This window comes from Dermacentor variabilis, chromosome 8 (assembly GCF_050947875.1).
Source record: "Dermacentor variabilis isolate Ectoservices chromosome 8, ASM5094787v1, whole genome shotgun sequence".
Classification (NCBI taxonomy): Eukaryota; Metazoa; Arthropoda; class Arachnida; order Ixodida; family Ixodidae; genus Dermacentor; species Dermacentor variabilis.
Genome location: NC_134575.1, coordinates 106,917,290 through 106,938,634, shown reverse-complemented (window position 1 = coordinate 106,938,634; position 21,345 = coordinate 106,917,290). Strand labels below are relative to the sequence as shown.

General features: G+C 47.1%; 2 protein-coding genes across 3 annotated transcripts in view; one reads left to right on the top strand and one right to left on the bottom strand.

The window, feature by feature from the left end:
- Positions 1-6,850, top strand: part of Agps (alkyldihydroxyacetonephosphate synthase) — a 161,979-nt gene extending 155,129 nt beyond the window's left edge. For both annotated transcript variants that reach the window (XM_075702721.1, XM_075702720.1), the window contains one exon: positions 1,182-6,850. In XM_075702721.1, coding sequence (XP_075558836.1) covers positions 1,182-1,306 — 125 coding nt within the window. In that variant the 3' untranslated portion in view covers positions 1,307-6,850. The remainder of the gene's footprint in view (positions 1-1,181) is intronic.
- A 1,470-nt stretch (positions 6,851-8,320) lies between these two features.
- The window catches only part of LOC142590527 (lymphoid-specific helicase-like), a 55,432-nt gene continuing 42,407 nt past the window's right edge, over positions 8,321-21,345 (bottom strand). The window contains exons 13-15 of the mRNA XM_075702719.1: positions 16,174-16,424; positions 13,762-13,964; positions 8,321-8,580 (exon numbers count right to left, since the gene is read on the bottom strand). Coding sequence (XP_075558834.1) covers positions 8,539-8,580; positions 13,762-13,964; positions 16,174-16,424 — 496 coding nt within the window. The 3' untranslated portion in view covers positions 8,321-8,538. The remainder of the gene's footprint in view (positions 8,581-13,761; positions 13,965-16,173; positions 16,425-21,345) is intronic.

Here is a 21,345-nt window from a genome sequence, read left to right as displayed (position 1 = left end):
ACCAGCGAGAACCTAGCAGGTCACCGGCGTTTCATCTCACATGTGCGATACTCATATGGGACTGTTCTGTAATGGAGCAAAGGGTGAGGAATTGCCTGCCACAGGCACCATAGCTGTCTCGCTCAAGGCGAACAACTTAAGTATGATTATTCCGCGATAGGAAGGAAGCTGTTGGCATTCAGCATTCCCGATTGAAGGACTGACCAATCTCAATGCTGCTTGGCATCAGTGATCAAACAAGAACTGGCATTTCAGCCTGGCATGGGCTCTGCGGCCTTCTGGAACGAGCACGCAAGTCTTCTAATGCACAAAGTGGCACAGTCATCGTTGCAAGCCCTCAAAATGATTCACCATTGGGACTAGAAAACGGCAGGCATGTTTCACTTTAGGTGAACCTACAGATAGGTGGCAGGCAGAATGCACCTTTGTGGCACAGCTTTTGCAAGGAGCGCTTCGTTAATGCCATGAACAAAGCATTGGCATTGTAAGAACGATAGCAAACACGATCGATCAGGCCGGTGCTATATTGATACCCATCAGCCCAATTTATGTCCCCTTCAGAATGAAGGCCTCTCCTAGCAGTCGCCAATTAGCTTTGGTCTGCACCAGGTTACCCCACCCCTGCAAATTTTCTAACGTTGTCACACCGCCTAATTCTCTGCTGTCATTGACTGTACTTCCCTTCTCCTTGTACATGTTGTACAATTCTCACAGACCACAGGTTATCTGCATGCCCTATGCATTACATGGCCTGCCCAACTCCTTTTTTTTTTCCCTCTCATTGCCAATTAGAATATTGGCTACCTCCGTTTGTCCTCCATTCGTACTGCTGTCCTTCCTTCTGTTGCCATTGTGCCTATCACTTTCTGTTCCTATGCTCATTGCGTGCTCCTTAATCTACTTGTGGTTCAAGCTCAAGTGTTTCACGCTGCTCAAGCAATGCAAACATTCCTATGCCAGTCAAATATCAGCTTGCTTGCTTAACATGTTTGTTTCTTTTTCTTTTGGACTCTTTCATCGCTTTGTATTGGCCATGTGGATAAAAGGGCAAGTGGGTGGGTTGCACGATTTAGGTGTGTTTGGAGTTCCCAAGCTAAGTTGCTCGTGCATATATGCAGGAGCAAGCTCTCTTAAGCCTTTGTCAAGGACAACTTCTTTATTTATGCCCTGCTTTCTTTCAGTTGGCAAGATCCGAAAGCGCTGGCTCGAACAAACAATATCAAGCACGGGCTTGCAGATGCTCCGAGCCGTGAAGCACAGCGTCGACCCGCAGAACATCTTCGCCAGCGGCAATCTGGCAATGTGAATTCAACGAACGAAAAGACTCTGCTTCTTTCGTGGGCATTCTTGCCAAAGGCTCACACTTAGAGGGCCAACATCCTCACCGGAGCAGCCAACTGGCTAGGATGCCACCTTCTCGGGACAGTTTTGCAAAGGGCATTAGGGCGAACTGTTGCTTGAGCAGTGTCACAAGGGAGTGCAAAAAAGCAACCACTAGGAAAAAAAGAAATTAAGTGGTATATTTCACTGGGGAATCTTTGTGAGCTAGTTGGTGAAATTCTCTTAATGCGCTGTTATATTCTGGCATTCCTGGTACGTGTGCTGGCCCCGGTTACGTTGGCCCAGTTGCACAATGCCGGCCTGAAATTCGGTCTTGTAAACTTCGGCCGGCTACAGCTACTCCAGTGGCATGCCTTGGTGCCCAGTGACCGCAGCACGTGTGCAGAGGGCAACCGACGTGGCGCATGCACCCGCGCTGGGATCGCATCTGTTTGCGCACGTTTTGCAAATTGCAGGCCTTGTCTCCAAGTCCAGCAGCGTCTGCCATTGAGAGCGCACACTGCATTCTCGGAAAAACGCACCGGCATCGAAGTAGAGAGTGTTCCGCCTCCACCCTGCCAGCATCCAAGCGCATCCAATGCCGCTGGTCGCATTCATTGCATTGGCACGGCAGATTGTAGTCATCTCGTCGATGCAGTGTTGCCGTGACGAGCATACACACTCCCCCTAAGTTGGAGTATAACAGAGCCTTTAGCATGGTTGACCGTGTATATTAACACAAACCACACAAGGAAAGATCGACAGAACGAGTGCAAGCTACCAATCTAGTTTAATTTCTGCTCGAATGTGTTAGGGACACTTTGATATTGCTGCATGGCTGAGAGATAACCTTCCTTAGTTCCTGTGCTGCTTATTGATGTGTCCTTTCGCCTTCTGTATGTGCAAGCACAACACGAAGTGCTCTGATGCATGTGTTCTGTGAAAAAAAGGCTGATATTAAGATCCGACGGTAGTCTTACGGTTGACCTCTCCAAGTTTAGTCCGGCGGTTTGCGTTTACATGTACAGTCAGTTATGCTAACAAAATGTGAAACATTTCTTTCTTTTTTCTGTCTCTCTCTCTCTCTCTCTTTCTTTATATATCGAGGTTTCAGTGATACTCGAAAAACTATGCTGAAAATTGGTGAATCGGATTGGTAGAAATGTCGTCCCCAAGTTGCAATGGGTCATGGCAGGACCTGTTGTGGATTTTCAGAACTGCTGTTTATGCCAAAGGAAATCACAATACGAAGTGTTGTTTAGACTACATCAAATTCCACTGTGTTGTCAAATTCCATCATCTTGGCATTCTGAGCCAATTGGCTCAAAAGATGGCAAATTTGACAATATGGCAGAATTTACGTGTCCAGATGGGAATGGCTTATGTCAGTGCTGCAGCTTCTGTCTTTGGCCAGTTTTTGGTGCATATTTGATATCTTCCTGAAAGTTGGCTGGACCTTTGGACAGTTGTGCGCTTCCGTCATGTAGCTCACGGGAGGCATGTTGGCATAGCCTGTGTGCAAGTTGTCAAAGTAAAGCTTTTTTCTCTTTGTAATGGTTCATTATGTTTTAAGATTAACTAAGTTAGTGGCATTACTATGTTTGTGACAGTTTTGTTTAACAGTTATCACAGATTAAATTGGTACTGGGGAGGCATCAGGAGGCAAGGAAGGTGTTTTGTACATTTTGTCTATTCTTGTATTTTCTGCCTGCGTGGTCAAGTGTTTCCTTTAAAAGCAGGTGGTCTATGCTTGTGCAATATTTTCAGCAAGCAACGTTTAGGAGGTGAGGGTAGTTTCTCGGGCTACGTAACAGAATCAGGTACAGACGTGTTGCAGAAATCTGGAACTTGGCTTCCCTGCATAGCTATACCCACAGAACAGTCCAATACAATCCAGTAAAGAGGTCACATTCACAGATTCACTCCTGCACTCCTTTTCAAAAATGAAAGGGCCGTACCATCTGGCCTCAACAAGTGGGTTACGCCTCTCAATACTTAGATTTCTGGTGGTTACTTCCCGTTTTTAAGGCTGTTCAGAGAGTGGGGCGTCTTTTCTAAAAAGAACGGAGGGGATGACAGCTTTTTCTGAGACGCAGGTCATCAACAGAACTCAATTTCTAGATTAGGAGGAATTCAGAAATGCAAGGAAGTGTGTTAGCACCACTGCAACACTGACCAATGCCTCTACAATGGCGATTTTCTCTCTAAGCACCTCACACTTGGAGCAAAAAATGTAGCCTTTATCGTTGCGGGACAGCCGACTGACAGAATTATGCAAATCGTCTCTTCATTTAACACTGTGTCTCTGGCTAGACAGCTGGCTTTCATGATTTGAGGGAGGCAATACGTAAACGCATTGTGGAATCTTGTAGCAGTTCAGTGGTGCCGAGCCGGTTGTGAAGTGTGCATCGATTACCACACTTGTGCCCCGAAAATCTTTTGTTTAAATCGCGGAGCTTCCTGTTGCACGAATACGTTAGGTGACTGTGTTTTCAGTGTTGTCCGCCGGTTACAAAGGGCATGTCCTTTTCTTTTGCCAAAGGCAGGGGGGGTAGCTTTGGAGGCTGCAACTTCAGTACCTTTTCTTTTTTAATCTTTGTAGAAATTGCTGCAGCAGCAGTAGTAGCTTTAATGTTCCTGCTTACCAAAATTCTAACTCTTAATATTGCAGTCATGCTTGTTAAGTTAGATCCACACAACACACTGAATTGCCGATTCCATTGACTAAGTGCGATGCGGCTCAGTGACATCAAGCCATGCCGGAGCGTCTGATCTGCAACACTCTTAATTGCAGTCTAATTCAATAGCATAGGCAAAGATAAGTTAACCTTCTAGCATGGCAGTGTATGTAAAGGTAGATATGTACCGAGATGGCTGCATACATCTTCACTGTGTTTGATCTGGTGCTAAAAACTGCATTTTTTTTTTTTTTACATAGGGTATGCGACAAAACGTTAGCGTGCACAGTGGCATTGTCAGACATTGGGACACACAATGGGACTGCCAGACATTCATTTGAATGTCTGGCAGTAGTGCAGCAAATGCAAAACATAGTTAAATGAGCTTAAAGGGGTCACAACAACGAATTTTTCAGCTCGTACTACGTATTGCATGTTAAACCGCACACGTTCCACAGCAAGCAGGCGACATTCGAATGCATTCTGTGCAGCAGAAATTCCTTTCTTTCCTTTTCTTCTTTGCATTTCTTTGTTGCAGTTGTACCATGCAATAGTCTCGCAACATCCGACAGGCAGCGAAATGAAGTGCGTTATGCGTGGTCAATGTGCATGGTATAGCCACGGTTTCGTTTCCACTCGTGCGTCTTCGTGCTCAACCCAAGAGTTTCTACAGGTTCCATACTTGATGTTGCACAAGTAAAGCAAGAATGGAGGTTTCTGTCAGTCGGGAGGGTTTAGGGACATCGATTTACAACTGAAATTTTGGGTAAATTTGCGTGCGGAGGGGCCCCCCCCCCCTTTTTCTTATGTGCATTTTTGTGTTGCGATACTACCACCTCTAGTCTGACTTAGAACAATAAACTGGGAATAGTTTGACGACCATGGCAATTGCCCCTTTAAAGGATTAGCGACACAAACAACTATTCTATTACTTCCTTTTCTTTCTTGCTTTAATTTTATTTCATTTAAGACACGTGCCTCTTACTGTTTTGCAGTCATTGGCATTTACAAACGTTTGCAGTCATTCCAGTCAGGATCATCTTAATGCATTTTGGGCGAAATAGTTTGGGGCATTTGGGAGAAATAGACCTCTGGAGCTGAATCGTGTAACGGTTCTCATTATTCATCGCTTTTGTCCTTCGTCATTGGCTGGCACAAGTCGAAACCTCAGTTGTCATTATCGACCAAGCACTGCGATGCGTGGTAACAAATTAATGGATTCAAAGAAAAATAATCCTTGCACAATACATCCTCTGGTTAGTCAGTGTAGCTCTTGGTACCCAGCCTTAGCCACATAGGTGGCCAAGGTTTTGTAAAATTTTTTTTTCTTCAAATGCAAGTATAAAACAATTTTTGTTGTCGAATAATGTGAAGTTGCTACTCCAAAGCTGCATCCCCGCTTAAAGTAGTCACATAGCCAAACGATCAAACCATAGAGCTTCATACTAGAGGGAAAGCTGGTGTTGCAGTAGATCCAACCACTGTGAGGATGCTTGCAAGAGTGGCCTCGGATTGGCACTTCTGGACTCGTGTGCTGGAGTACGGATTCAGTTCTACATCTCTAGGAGATTTATTAATGCAAAATCATTATATGCCCCATTGCGCGAAAATCCGGCGTTGTAGTCGGCGACGTGACCGAATGATGGTACCAAAAATGGCCGACGGCAAAGAGTAATACCACATGAAAAGATACTCCAATTGATGTCTAATTTCTCGGGGAGGTTGCTGTAAACTAAGTAGATCAATGGCTTTGAAAAGATCACTTGGTAAATTTCGGTCTGGGTGGGCATCGAACCCAAGCCTCCGGGGTGCGAGACGAGCATGCTTCCCCAACACAAAGGCTCCACAGATCTGGCCGACCAAAGGTGTTGCCTAGTGCGTGTGCCATTGGGCACGTGACGGCACAGCCAATGGCGAGGAGGTGGCGCCATGTCACGAGTGCATAAATGAGTGTATAAAATAAAAAACATTTATGTTTAATTCAATGCCGCTGAGTGGCCCTTCGCGTTATGAACTCCTTGCGGGCAAGCGAGCATGTTGAGACAATCGGCCCATTTTGATTTGGCCTTGCCGAGGTGCAGTTAGAAGGCAGGCGAGAGTTTGCACGGAAAAAAAAAATTTTTTTACCAAAGGGATTACAATGCTTTCGCATTCCCACACATAAGCAGTCGTAAGTGTGTCTGCCGAATTTTTTTTTCTATCTTGGCAATTCAGCACTGTTAAGACAAAACAGTGCAGAATGAAGTATGTTTTGATGTTATACACAACTCTTCTACGGAACCATTTCATAATGGTGTGCTTGCACTGCCGTTGGTTGTGAGCATCTTTGAATGCACAGGGGATTGGAGTTCATGAAGAACTTGCTGTTTACGAGCGTTCTGTCATTTCTACGGATAAATTTTGTACGGAATGTTTTAGTACAGCTGTGGCGATTTTTTTTTTTTTTGCCAGGTGCATTTACACAGCCATTTTATTATCATGCTAAGTGACCAGCCAAAGGAGGTCGACACTTGTGGTGAATGCTGCACAAACAAGTGCACCAGGTTAGCAGAGCCATCCACAACTGGCTGCTTCATGCTCAAATTGCTAGCGCCAGCTTTCCCTCTAGACATATGAAACTCCATGAATCGAGTGTTGTGTAGTCATTTCTCGAGTTCTCATTTCCTAGTGGCACTGAATGAATGGCGAGCACGCGATTATGTACAGCAGGGTCGAGCGCTGTCGGAGAAAAGCCTCACATGCTGGTAAACAAGGTGAAACTGCTGCGAGTTTTTACATTGCCTTTTTCTTTTTTTGTATGTGCGTGTGTACTTTCGTTGCTGATCGTGTGAATAAACCGGTTTTGACATTCCCATGGTAGTTGCGGCAAGTAACTAGTGCCAAAGGCTGTCCCATTCCTTTAGAGCTTGGAGCCATCTCCGTCACCTGCCTTTCTTATGCAGAAGAGAAAAATTTGAAGTTTTGAAAATTTGTCTGCAATCTACCATCTGTGCTGAAGCAAGTGAACCGGACTGTGTACAGAAGAGCTGTGTCCAGGGACAAAGGCCACAGGAAAGAAAGTGCTTAGAGGTGCTAGGACGTCGATTAATTGGCCTACACACACATCATTAATTGTGGATAATAGGTTCTACAAGCCACTTCACGAAGGTCTGCATGCTGTGTGGTAACCTGTGCAGTGAAATTTTTTTTTCATTTTTTTTTTCAGCACATTACCAACGAGAGATACAAGAAGGTGCATGCTGTGCACTATTTTAGCTGCTTAACAAAAAAATGTGGTAATGTCTTAACTCCAACTTTAGGGTACACACAGCAATTTTAAAAGCCGCAGGTCCAACACAATGTTGGAATCTGTATGGAATCTAAATGAAGCAAAGCTTGTTTGAGTTCACAACTGCTATTTGCATACGAAGGTGGTAGGAGCGTGTGGGAACAGCCTGCAGACAAGGTTTGTGATGGCAAGAGCTTTGCACGTGGTACGCAAACACTCCTGTTCATAGACGCATGCGGCCATACAGGGCTTGACTGGTAAACACTCTCACATTATTATAAAATTGGCGTGATGTACATACACTGGAACAGAAATGCTCGAAGGCAACTCTATCTCACGTTAGACTAACAGCCTCCAGAATTGACAATCCATCTGCTCATCGGCAAGATGTCATGAACAGGGATGACTGTTACATCTTTCCCGATACAGTACCACAGTCAAACATGCACTTTTAATTTTAAGTATGACTTAAATAGGAGATCAGTGAAATTCTCTACCCACACTGTTATGCAGATCGTTGCCCCATGGCTGTGGCAGCTCGCCCACAATCTTTCACGTCACGATTGAGTGCGCTGCAAACCTCTTTCCTCCCTTGCCAACTCTCCTTTACCCCATACGCAACAAAGAGCTGTGGGACGATGCCCTCCCCGACGGACCTCCCGCGGTCCTCCGAGCTGTATACAACAGGCTTGAAACATCGCCGGAATCATCTTCGGGACCCTGGACTGAGGGTTCCTCCCACACTGCTCTCGCCATTCAAATATTATTAATAAAGATGTTTTACTCTCTCTCTCTCGCGAGCCCTATTGATTCCTTTCCACAAGCTCGCAAAATGGAGGCAATTACGCACGCAGATTTCGACAGGCTTAGGTAGTCACTGAACGCGAGTGTGTGGCTGCAGTATAAGAAAGCCTTACTTTTTACCCATACAGATGCTTGTCCTTGAGCAAGAAATGGAAATTTCTTTCATACCATCCAAATATGGTTCCTTTCTCTACAAAGCATGGCATTTCCTGTAAGATAAAAGCACAGAGAAAATGATTGTTTTCAAACATTCTGTAAAAGTATCTTTTATTATATCACAACTGGAGCTCGCTTGTCCCCAACTTCAGAACTGTACAAACAGACCAATTTCGTACTAAAAGGTAAACTCTGTGACCTAATGCAAATGCACATATAAATAAAACAGCCTCTCTCTACAAGCCATGAACTTATGGTTTAGTATTGATAAAGAGATGAGATGATGGATTTGGTCCCGTCGTCCTTGAAGGCTTAGCCAAGGTTGTCGATGGTGTCGCCGTCTTTCACGACAACCTGGAAAAAAGTGCAGAATGGAGGAAATGTTAAACAGGAGCGCAGAGGGGTCACTTCAGATAGTTAGTGCAATGCAATCAATGTGCACCGTTTCCTGTGTTCAATACAACACATCAATACCCTGAGGTAAAGAAAAGTTGCCACCCACCCTGCGTTAGCAGAATACACAACAAAAAGCGAAGCATTGATAGCAATGGCAAAGTAGTGCGCAACTATACAAATTAAGGTTCATAGTTTTATTGGCCGTAAAAATAAAATGCCTCGAACAATAAATAAACATAAGTAAATTGTAGATTTCGAATCGAATCAAGAAAAGAAAGTCAAACACTGAATCGAATATCGGGAAACTTTTTTTATAGCATTACATGCTTACAAAATATTGGGCAAGAAAATACGGTGCGGCACATGCTCGGGAGTCTCCTAGCATTGCATAACAAGAATGTTGCAAGCGATCAGTAAGTTGCATATAAATCAAGGTGTATAGTACAGTCCACACTTATTAAAGAGAACACCAAATTAGTATGCTAACACTGATTACAGCTCAGTCTAGTATATGGAAGTCTGGATTCTATTTTTTTTTATCAATACAATTTCTGTACATGTGGCTTATCAGTGATCGTTCCAGAGATAATGCATATGGGTTAGATTGACGGCTGTTGAAGCACTGGGAAGTTCATTGCCACATATCCAACATTTCTTCAACACATCTGCTTGCCTAGCGGTGGCTAATCGGCCCGATCTTTGTGCATGCTTTCGCACTTTCCAAATTACGCGCTACTTTCGCTGCCGTTCCCTCTGTCCACGTTCCATTGTTGTTTCAGTCTTGTCGACCTGGACGAACCTTACTGTACCGACAGAGGTGGTCCCAGCCGATGCGGCACCGTTATGAGAGTTGCAGCATTCGGGCATGGTGTGTGTGCAATCCATTCTACATCGGGCCAAAGTTGGAATGCGCATGCTGAAAAATTCCCACGCAGCGCCAACCGGGGCAGCCCGTCTGCGGTGCGCTTTGCGCTTTTTTGCACCGAAAATAAAGTGAGGCGCTCACCTGCGGGGCATTAAGCACGAGGAGCTCCACGGTACATGCAACATGCTGCAATGCACGAGTCTCTACACCAAATATAATGAATAATTTTTAAAATCTAATAGTAGTAGATATTCCATTCATGAATCGAATTACAGTCGAGCCCACTTATGACGAACCCGGTAGTCACGCTGATCGAGTACATTATATCCGAAGTTCGTAGAAAGTGTATTTCCCATATTACTGGCAAAAATAAAAAATCACTTGAGCATAACATTTATTTTTCAAAAAACTGTTGTGTGCGTACAGTTTTTCAAAGTGCGCCCTATCACGGTATTTTCTAGTCGGCCGTGTGCTCCTCTCCAAGGCCCTTGCTGCTAACAAACTGCTTCAGGGATGTGATGTAAGTAACCACTGTTGAAGTGCTCGCAACAACTGGTGGCAGATCAGCGTCCTCGACATCTTCGTCAGAATGTCTCTGCTATCGCAGCATCATCGTTTGCACCCGCGAAATCATTCTGAGCAACGTCAGGTCCGGCCAGTTGCACGTGAATGACGTGCTGTGTCAGAGATTGCGAGGCCGTTGTACAACCTTGTCCGTTGTTCCTGGGGCCATAAACTGCACCTTATGGAAGCAATTTGCAATGCCCTCCGCAGTTAGCTCAATTCAGGCAGCCATAAGCATTTCCACAGTGGTGAACAGAGAGATTCCAAGTGGGACGTCGGCATCTCCTTCATCAAATGCTATCAGCAACTGCTGGATTACACGCCCTGATAGGACACCCCGAGCACATGAATGAGGTCCACGTCCAGCAGCTGAATCTTGGATGTCACATTCGGTGGCAGAAACGGTGTGGTCACCACAGTCGGGGAAAGCTGCACGTGGTGCGCCAAACAGTTGCCGAGCCCGAGTAGGACCTTCCCGTTTTACGTACTCCTAATCAAACTCAACCAGCCATTCCACAAACAATTCGAGTGTCATCCAGGCGTCTGTGTTGTGTCTGCAACACAGACGCCTGCTAGTGCCGATGCCTGCCAGTGCCGATGTCTGCTAGTGCGCGGGAGGACGCTGGTGTCGTCTCGTGGGCTGTGCAGCTTTGCTCTTTTCATCTGCGGCCCTTTGTTTAGGCCTGACTGGAGAGAGACGTGTTTGTGCCTGGCCAGGCATGGGCAACACCTCTGCTGCAAGTCGCTTCTCTGCCTCTCTCAAGACCTTCAAAATTAGAACGCGGACAGGGCACTCAGTGTTTTTCAAACTCAACCAGCCATTCCACAAACAATTCGAGTGTCATCCAGGCGTCTGTGTTGTGTCTGCAACACAGACGCCTGCTAGTGCCGATGCCTGCCAGTGCCGATGTCTGCTAGTGCGCGGGAGGACGCTGGTGTCGTCTCGTGGGCTGTGCAGCTTTGCTCTTTTCATCTGCGGCCCTTTGTTTAGGCCTGACTGGAGAGAGACGTGTTTGTGCCTGGCCAGGCATGGGCAACACCTGGGCAACGCATGGGCATGGGCATGGGCAACACCAAGTCGCTTCTCTGCCTCTCTCAAGACCTTCAAAATTAGAACGCGGACAGGGCACTCAGTGTTTTTTTCTTTTCTTTATTTTTTCACGTGACATCTTGGAGGCTACGCTCTTTCCCTACGAGGTGTTCTGCCGAGAAGCAACACCATGTAATGTCTGCCGGGACGTTTATCGGTGCTTGCAGTACCAGAAAGCATAGCCTTTGAGATTCCTGGTTATTGCTCTCTTCGGAGCGTGCACAAAAACGACACCCAACCCGCACGTCGCTTTGAACATTTTGAACGACTGTCTGTGACCGTCGGCGAAGCAGCGTGGGCCCCATTTATTGCAATAGCAATTATATCGACATACCAGGCGAATTTCTGCTGTCGGCGTTGCCGTGAGGTTCCGTATGAAGTCCAAGGGCGACAAAATCGTCGTCGTGCGCCGCATGCTACATGTGCAAGCGAAAGCATGCGAGGGTGAGCCGGCAAACACGACTCGATCTCGCATGCGCATACGAGGAAGGCAGGGCAGAAGTGCACCTTCTCCTGTTACACGCGAGGCACAGGGATAAGACAAAGGAGGGGCGGGGTTTTTTCCGGCAATGTGACCAAAGTGCGCGCCCGCACGGGCCTCATCTTCAAAGTGATCTGCAACGTTTGCAGAGTTCACATAGTGCCAGTAGCTTTGTATGCGCTATGGTTTCTACATTTTGTTTGCGTTGAAGCAAGAGATGTACAAAGGTCAACTCGCTCGCTACTGCGGCCATGCTTCCTCACACCAGCATTTTTACAGTGAGTGTTCGTGGTGATCGAGTGTGATTTGTTCATGTCTACCTGTGCGTGCGTGACACCATGATTGTTCACTTAGCTAGTAAGCGAATGTTTACAAGGTTATACAGACGACAAAACTACTATCCTTCGTATAGTTATGTACTAATTTGCTGTCGCAATCGATGCTTCGCCTTTCGGGCGAAACTGCGACATTTCTTTTTTCTCCGTGCCATGCATTGTCGGTCAGCGCAATAGAAGCAACGAATGTGCGGATGAAACAAGAGCCATCTCGACGTCGGGCATGTTGGACTGCGATGGCCGCATCCGGTTACGTTGGCTGCTGCGCCAGTGCTTCGACCTATAGGCGTTGTTCACGTGCGCACGCTCATGCTATGTTGGACTATACACGCGCCTTAACCGAGCGATTTTTTTCTCTGACTTTTCATTAGTTCCAATTTTGTATAATTCGAATTTTCGTAGCATCCCTGCGGAATTCTAATTAACGAGCTTTTACTGTATACACCGGCATTGGTGGGAAGCAGACAAGTGCAGCTCCAGCTGTACGAAAGTAACATTTTGTTTCTCAAGCCGGTGTTCCTGCAGTTTATCTTTTATGAAGCGTCGAATTATATTTACAACAGCTGGTGTCCGAATTCATGCCCCAGTGGCGGCTCCCTCCAAGTAACACAAACCGATCTCAAAGGCCATGCTATTGCTGGCTGCATTCGCCAGGCTTCTTTACTTTTTTTTTTAATTTGCCAAGCTATGTGGTAGGATGTGCCAGTGAAGGTCCTTGATGCCAGCAGCGCTATTAGTGTTGCAGTGCTGGCACTTGGCCGTGGCACTTTGTATGTCACAGAGACCACAGAACTCGGGGTACTAACTCACAAATCCGCGCACATACAACACCCCTCGTGTCAACGGGGGAAGGTTGTGTGTCATGAAGGTGGGAAACTCTTCTATCAGCGTGCCTGGAGAAATGCACATTTTTAGACAGTGTTGTCCACATTCGCTCTAAACGAGTTGTGCGGTCACGGTTGTTCACTGTACCTGAGACACAGTGCCATTGCCGTGATACATATTTTGACGACAGCACCACCCTCGTTCGCAATAATCGAGCATTTGTTATTCCGAGTCGAACCCAAATATATCGAACCCTGATGTAACTAATTATTGTACGTAACAAACTGCTGTAATATCCCCTAGAAAATTTCTGCACAATATTTTTAGTTTAAATATCGAATTATTGATATATTGAACTATTTCGTGATGCCCTTCGAGTTTGATATATCAAGGTTCAACTGCAGCTGTTATAAATGGGCTCAACTCAAATGTTCGCTATTTGATTTGATTCGATGATATCCGAGTACTATTTGTACCCCCCTACTTCATACAGAAGCTCACGGCAACGCTGAATATTTGCTTGGAGTGTCCATAAAAAAAAACTTTATTTAGGTGGTTCCGAAACTTTGCAGCTGAGAAAAAAAAAAGTCCAAGCCTGCATAAAATATCTCTTGCATACTCCCACAGGGCACATTTTACGTGGGGAAACAAAAGGTAACAAATGCCATGCAAGTACTCTTTTAATGATCTTTGATTTCAGTGGTCTTTCAAATTCTTCTGATGAAAAAGCTGCTTCAAAGGTAGCTATCTACCGAGTTTCCAAGTGGAGGCAACTGATGTTCATAGACTGACAGTGCTGTGACTGACTGACAGACTGACGGTGCTGCATTTCATACAACCGGGGTCAAGGAAGAGCTTTGAGCCAACACATTTCTGAGAACGCGGCAATAGTGTCAACGCCAGGTCTGGTAGATAAAGGCAAGCTCCAGTGGCGCTGAAACATTGCAAAAGTGAGCAGTTGCATCGCTATAACACCTACCTCGAACAGCCTGTTCGACGCGCTGCCTTGATCTGCGGCGAGGCGTGTTCGGTTGAGCAAGGCGTCCAGCTCGGCCTTTGAGAGCACGCTGGAGCCGGCCTCAATGACTGCAGAGTGGTCTGTGGAGTGCAGAAGGTCCAGAAGCTCCTGGGGGGAGAGGGCGGCACCCTTCGAGGCATCCTTGCCCACCTTGGCAAACTTGCCTGCAAAGCAAATGCGCACGCAATTTCGCTTGAATGAGAAACAAAGTAACCACCGCTCGGCAGGTTCCCGTCGGGCACCCGCACAGCGTGAATTTAACACTTGGTGCTTTTGATGCAGTATTTCGTTTTAGCACGCTGCTACTGGCTGCCACGACTGCGTGTGCACGGAATTTTTAAAAAAAATTCAATTATGGGGTTTTACGTGCCAAAACCACTTTCTGATTATGAGGCACGCCGTAGTGGAGGACTCCGGAAATTTCGACCACCTGGGGTTCTTTAACGTGCACCTAAATCTAAGTACACGGGTGTTTTCGCATTTCGCCCCCATCGATATGTGGCCGCTGTGGCCGGGATTCGATCCCGCGACCTCGTGCTCAGCAGCCTAACATCATAGCCACTGAGCAACCACGGCGGGTATGTGTGCACGGAATTAACTGGGATGTTGGCATCAGCTCCACAGGTTCACCAAGACAATGTGCATGAAAAACTGGGCAATGTGAAGAGAAAATCTGGCACACCTCTAGCGAGTAACGGCAAAGCTTTGCCAAAACTTCAACGGTGGCTTAAGATGATAAATATTCGCCTGGTCATTATTGAGCACTCTAGAGCACTCTGACACGTGACTCTCTATTTGGCTGGTTGAAACAGACGACTCGAAATGTCTACGGTTAGTTCCATTGGTGTGATAAATGCAAACTCTATTGGCATTTATTTAGTGGTCACTCCAACGCAGAGCTCTGGGGCGACCAGCTGAAGATACCATAAGCAAAGGTCAATTTTACCATTTATTTCTTGCTATCACGACAGAGAGCAAATAGCAAAAGCAGATTAGGATTGACGCAGGCAGCCTGGGCGCAGCCGCGCTGGTATGCAATCATGGTAACCGGTTGAAGCCATATTGGTAAGCTTGTCGGACAGTTGTGGCAGCCTGGTAACTCCATACATACACAGCTGTGGCAGCCAGTACCAGTAACAGTACAGCAGTAACGCCATGTGACGGTAACAGTTGGGCTGGTTGCTGTGGACTCATTGTTGCTTGAAAACACTGCGGCTCTAGAACAAGGACGGAATGAGCAGAAAAGACGGTCATCCATCGGCTGTACTCTCTGAAAAGCAGTGGTCGGGCCTCAACAACGAGCGATGTTAGTATTAGTTTGCAGGGTCCGCAGGTTTCGTTAGGAGCTGCAGTGATTGACAACCAGGCTCCATAGTGTCCGGATCAAACTTCTTTATAGTTAAGAGCGGCAATCCCCCACTGGGTGCCACCTCTGAGCCTCGTCAAGACGCAGGCCGAGTGGGCAGCAATGCAGAGCGGCACTGCCAAATGCGAAGCGACACTGCCGCCTTGTGCCGAAGCGCACGTAGTGACACTCTGGTTTATACCTTGTGTGTGTATAGCTATGTTGTTCAGTGTCTCACTTCATTACCAGCTTGAATGCTTACCAATAAACCGTTTTTCTCAGTTGTGAGACACCACTTCACCAATCCTTTCCCTTTCTCCTGTACTTGTTCCCGAGCCGCACTGTTTTCCAGTAGCTTACGCATTTTAGAGCCAACTGGGCAAAATTGCAAATCTAACGTATCCTACGCCACATTTGATCGTCATTGAACCTACAATGAGTGAACAGGAAACATTGCCATCGAGCAGGCAATGGAAGAAATAGACATTCACAAACCAGCTGCCACAAACATTTTTCTTTGCCTACAAAACTGGCTATCAATAAGTAGCACAGGTACAGTATCATCGAAGCAATCTGGGTGATGCTGCAGGACTAATAGTTGTCTGATTCTCCTCAATTAATGTCCTTTCAAAAGTGCACAAGCAGACAAGAGGGGCCCCTGGTAGTTAAGGGGATACGGTGAAAATCCTGCAGCATCGTCTTCCCAATTTAGAGCACAGCACGGGTGCGACCCTCTACCATGGAGGTCATGCCCAACTGCTGCACTGTTTTTCAGTGTTCTCGTTTCAGCATTTCAGGCTGGCATAACGACAGCATTTTTCCCGTTTCTGTATTAAAAATTTATATTTTTTGCTGCCTTTTTTGAGACGTATCCATTGATATTTCAAATATAAAATATAGCAGGGAAGCTGCTCTCTATATAAACACTACCTGAAACTAGGCTTTTTATTACGCAGTCCAAAACTTCCTAGCAGCTGGCCTCAACGCACGGTCAATGCACGGTCAACACACAGTCAACACATGCCAACCTTTCTGCATGATGATTTTTTCAAGGCGCCGCTTGGCCCCGGCCATCTCGATCATGCGCTGCTCAACAGTGCCACGTGTGACTAGCCGGTAGACCAGGACCGGCCGTGTCTGCCCGATTCGGTGACAGCGGTCCATGGCCTGTAGGTCGCACTGGGGGTTCCAGTCCGAGTCGTACAGCACCACCGTGTCCGCACCGGTCAGGTTGATGCCCAGGCCACCCGCCCGCGTTGACAGCAGGAACACAAAGTAGCTGCGCAAAGCACAAGAAACACACATGCTTAAGAAAAAAGGAAAGACAAGGAGCTGGCGATAGATAACACACCTGGAGTGTACCAGATAAGATAGCCTTATCAGGTGCAGAGGCTTGATAAGCCGGAAAGTATGCATACACAAAAGACTTCGTAGCAACACTGCCTTGGAGCTCCAAAACTCCCATGACATTGTGGTTTTTTGACTGTGTCTTCTCTGGACTAGGTAACTGTTTATTGATAAATACTATTGCCTAGTATTGTGTGAGGACCACGCCCCGTCCTTCTAATGTGTACACCTCATTAGCTGTGGCCACGCAATATTGTCTCCACCTGATACCAACACGGTACACAGATGCGTATGGGCCTCCTCTTCCATTGTAGTTGCAGCTGATAGTCTTTGGACTGGTAAGCTTAACTTACTGTGTTTATTTGAATGTAAGGCGAGCTATTTCCCCCAGGATCCTTGCCCTTGAAGTCACCCCCTGCCTTACATGCAAGGAACAGTAATGGCAAGAGTGCAGGATACGTGCAAATTTTGTATGCCCTCATGGCACCATGAATTTCGCCTTATAGTGTGGCTTTACAGCAGCAGACGCTGCAATGCCCTGAAGCCACACTTAAGGCGAAAACACACATGTAACTCACACTCTGCATGCATTTTTCATTCTGGCTGTGTTGGTAACTCAGCATTTCAGGATATCCCCACTACGTCTGAAAAATCCATCAGCGACTCCATACTTTCTTGTGTTAGCATGCATGCCTAAGTTCTTTTTTTCTTGGTTGCATCCTCGCATTATAATCGTGACAAGCTTATAATTGAGAAAATACGGCAACCATTGCCACCATTGTGAAATTAGTTTTCTGGAATACCGCGGTTTGTGTCATTGCACTTTCCAGCTGTGCCATTATTTGCCGACAGCTGCGTGCCGCTGCATTTGCCACAAAGTAAGGCTTTCTGTGCTTCGTGCACACATTGTCGCTCCCATGCTGCCCGAGAAGTGTGTAGGTGCAGTCAAACGCACTTATAACGATCCCAGATATAACGATCCATTGGTTATAACACTTCACTGCATTTACGATTTTCCCATCCTAAGGACCATACTGTTACAACAGACGGTCCTTAGCCGGTCACTCTAAAAGGAGGGTGCATGCGAATTTATGAAAAAATAAAGCACACCAAAGCCCTCGTTGAATGTGACGTCGGTGTTGTGTATAGTATTCCCCTCGCCTGTGGGAAATGCTATATTGGCCAAACCGGGCGCTGTCCGAATGAACGCTTGCTAGAGCATCGCAGGAATGCTACTTCACTAAGTGGCGCTGGTCATTTAGCCGACCACATTCGCCGTTGCTTGCACAAGCCAGCATGCAAGGCGTTTTTCGAACGAACACATGTGTTGCGCAAATATAGCAATCAGAAAAACCGAGAAATTTTTGAAGCGTTTTGTATCTCCAATGAAAACGATTACTGTGTCAGTGCTCCTTCTGTTGTACTCGGGAAAAAAGAACTTGATTATCTCAGGGCAAACGGGTGTGTCGAATCAGCTAGGTAGGGCGGGAGATGAGCAAGATTGTACTGAGTGATGTAAAAAAGAGAGGGAAAAGTTTTTCTTTTTTTCTTATTTTGGTTTGGCACCTCTGATGACTGTTGCCTAGACCAAGGAAATATTTTTGAGTGGTCCTGCGCACTAGCGGCCCCCCACTCCCTCTCCCTGTGTACATAAAGCCCTGCTTTCCATTAATAAAATTCAGTTGAAGTCCGGCGTTCGTGTTGTCTTTCTCTTCTCGTCCGTGTTCAATTGTGCGCTGGAACGATGTTTCATAATGCGAATTTATGAAGCATGGAAGTGCAACTAAACTGGAAGCACGATAGTGCATTTCCTTCCATTGGTCCAATCCAATGGAAACAAAGATATAACCAGTGAGATGAGCGAGCGATGCGCGCATAATTCAAAAGCCGAAAGGAAAGTCGCTTGCCTTCAATTATGCTAGGGTAATCCTGCTTTCAAGGCATGTCTCCAGCTTGCTTCAAGGCAAAGCAGTACACCCTATGGCAGCTGCGGCAGCCAATCTCAGAGGCCACAACGGCGGCACACTAGCGCGGCGTTATTCGTGCGGCACCTTGGTACCACCGAGTGCAATCTAGTTTTTGGGCAGTTGTCCATGCAGCACAGCACCACGTGCACTATGCGATGTAAGCTATTTGGATGATTTGCACCAATGTGGACAAGCGTTGCTATCGATATTCATGCAGCCCGAGGCGGCATGAATGCGGCACGACGTGCCACTGCCATGCAAAATGGCAAAAAGCCGGCATTTGCGGTTCATTAACGCTTCGTTTCTGGTAACAGCTCGCGATGGAGTTCTGCCTTTCAAGCTAAACACTTTTTCGGCTGAAGCGTGTGGGGATGCGTGACTCTCACGCCTCCCCTGAGATCTAGTTTTCCCGCATGGCTCGTCTCCTGCAGGGCGGCTTCGCCCGCCGCGTGGCCTGGCGCCCGCGGCGGTTGGAGTGGTACAAGCGAGGTGCGAGAGATGGCGCGAGCGTCGCGCCGCTGCGGGGTTACTCGGGCGTCGGGAGACAAGGCACTCTGGCTGTTGGGTTCGAGACAGCAAGCGGGACGGCCGTGCCGCACGTGCAGCGACCCTCTTGCCCGGCGGGTCGGCGCACGGCGGGGACGTCTCCTGCGTGCGCGCCGACCCATGCTTCTGCGAGACCGCCTCGCGTGGCCGCCCTCGAACGCGCCACGATTCGCGTGACCATACACGCGAACGACCAGGCCTTGGGATCCAGCATGGGGCGAACATATTCGCTCGCTTCCGGTCGCGGTGAGTCAGACTTCTAGATTTGTCGCGCGCCCATCGGCATGTTTTGTGGATAGCAACTCGGCTAGCAGGCACTGATCTATGAAAGGTGCAATAAATGCCCTTGTGATTGTTTGCACTACTGTGTTGTCGTTCCTTTGTCCCAAGAGCACGGGTGTGAGAGACCCCACAAGCGGCATAGCAAAAAGGTAAGTTCGGGGCTCCTACCGCAAGTGTGGCCGACGTTGCAGTCGTAACGCCAAGATCTTTGCAATATGCAAGCATGCCACGGTGGTTTCAGCTTCCAGCCAACTTGAACACTGCATTATTAATGCAGAATCCACTCTTGTCCCACTTATAGTAAAAGATATCACAAACTCTCAAAGAAAAGATGGTGGCATATGCTCTCGTAGTTTTGAAATGGCAGGTGATCGGATCCGACTGGGTGCCATTTCAAAGAGGCTACAATGGTACATTTAGTTATTTGAATTATTTTAATGGGAACTTGTAGTCGGATGCAGAAAAGTGTCGGAAGCATAAAGGAGGTACTGAAAATCCTATTTTCATACCAAAGTGGTGTTGAATCATAACTGCCAAAGCCAGCTACAGTGTCGTTAATTTTTGCACATTTTGAAGAACGAGTCCACATATAACAAACTACTGATACAACCACTTTTCACAGAACTAACGTGTTCGTTATCTGACTGTATTCGACTGTATCATATTCCCAAGTTTTTCTTTACGCAGTCTCAGCCATGGTGAGACATCCAAGCCTGCATCCAAGGACAGCTTCACCTCTGAATGTGATACGGTCAAACCCACTTATAGCAATAGTCAAACCCGGATATATCGAATTCGACGGGGATCGGAAAATAGTTCGATATAGTGAAAATTCGATATACAGATATAGGCCAAAAAAAGCACTCGCGATCATAAAAAATTGTGGCTTACCAATTGGAACAGCCGCGAATCACATAGCATGTGCACACAATATGAAAGCACTTTATTTCACAGAAAAAAAATCACAAATTTTGGGCTGCTTTTTCCTGTGGGAAATGAAGTTGAAAACACTAGTCTCAATCTTCTCGAGACTGTCCAGGTGCGAGAGCCCAGTGCCTTCCATTTCGCCGCAACAGCACCAAATCAGGCTGAACGCTGACGCCAGTTCAGTGGCTGTGCACGGACACGTTTCTTCGAAAACAGAGTTGCCCTCGTCGTCGCTGGAATCACCGTCTTGAACGCCAGCTATTCCGGCCACAATGTCCTCATCAGCGAGGTCGGCTACCGCTTGAACTTTGCTGTCAGCGTTAATGAAGTCATCAACAGTAACGTCGGACGGGACGGCGCCGGGAAAATGGGACAAGTTGCAAAACGCGTCCTCCAAGCACCCATCGTCATCTAAAGCTTCCGGACATTCATCTCCGGCCACTTCAAGGCCTGCTTTACCGAAACAGTTGGCTACTGTGGCCTGCTTCACGTCGCCCCAAGCGCTGGTAATCATCTGGATCGCGCCGAGGAGGTCAATCTTGAGATTGGTTCCCATGCGGAGGTTTACGAGGAGCCGTTGAATAAGTCGCTTCCGATAGCCTACCTTGAATGCCTTTATGATACCCTGGTCGAGGGGCTGCAGTGTCGCTGTGGTGTTCGGCGGGAGAAACTTCAATTCGATGTGCTGCAGCTTGCAAGTCGTTTGATGGGCCGAACAGCTGTCTACCAGAAGGCAAACTCGGCGGCCCGACTTGCCCAACTGAGCGTCCCAAGCCTGCAGCCATTCAACAAAAAGTTGATGAGTCATCCAGGCCTTCCTATTACAGCCATAGAGGACGGGAAGCTGTTTACAGTTCTTAAGGCAGCGCGGTGACTTGCTCTTCCCGATCACGAATGGCCGTAGCTTGCACGAGCCGTCCATGTTGGCTGCAAGCAGTACCGGCACACGCACTTTGCTCATTTTACCACTGTGACATGAGATTCCACGAAAAGCGAGTGTCTTATTCGGCAATGTTTGCCAAAAGAGACCAGTTCCGTCTGCATTGAAGATTTCTGCAGGCGAAAACTTCGCAGTGATCTTCGGCCACTCCTCAGAAAGCCACTGCTGCATCTCCTGGCTGCTGACAGCCC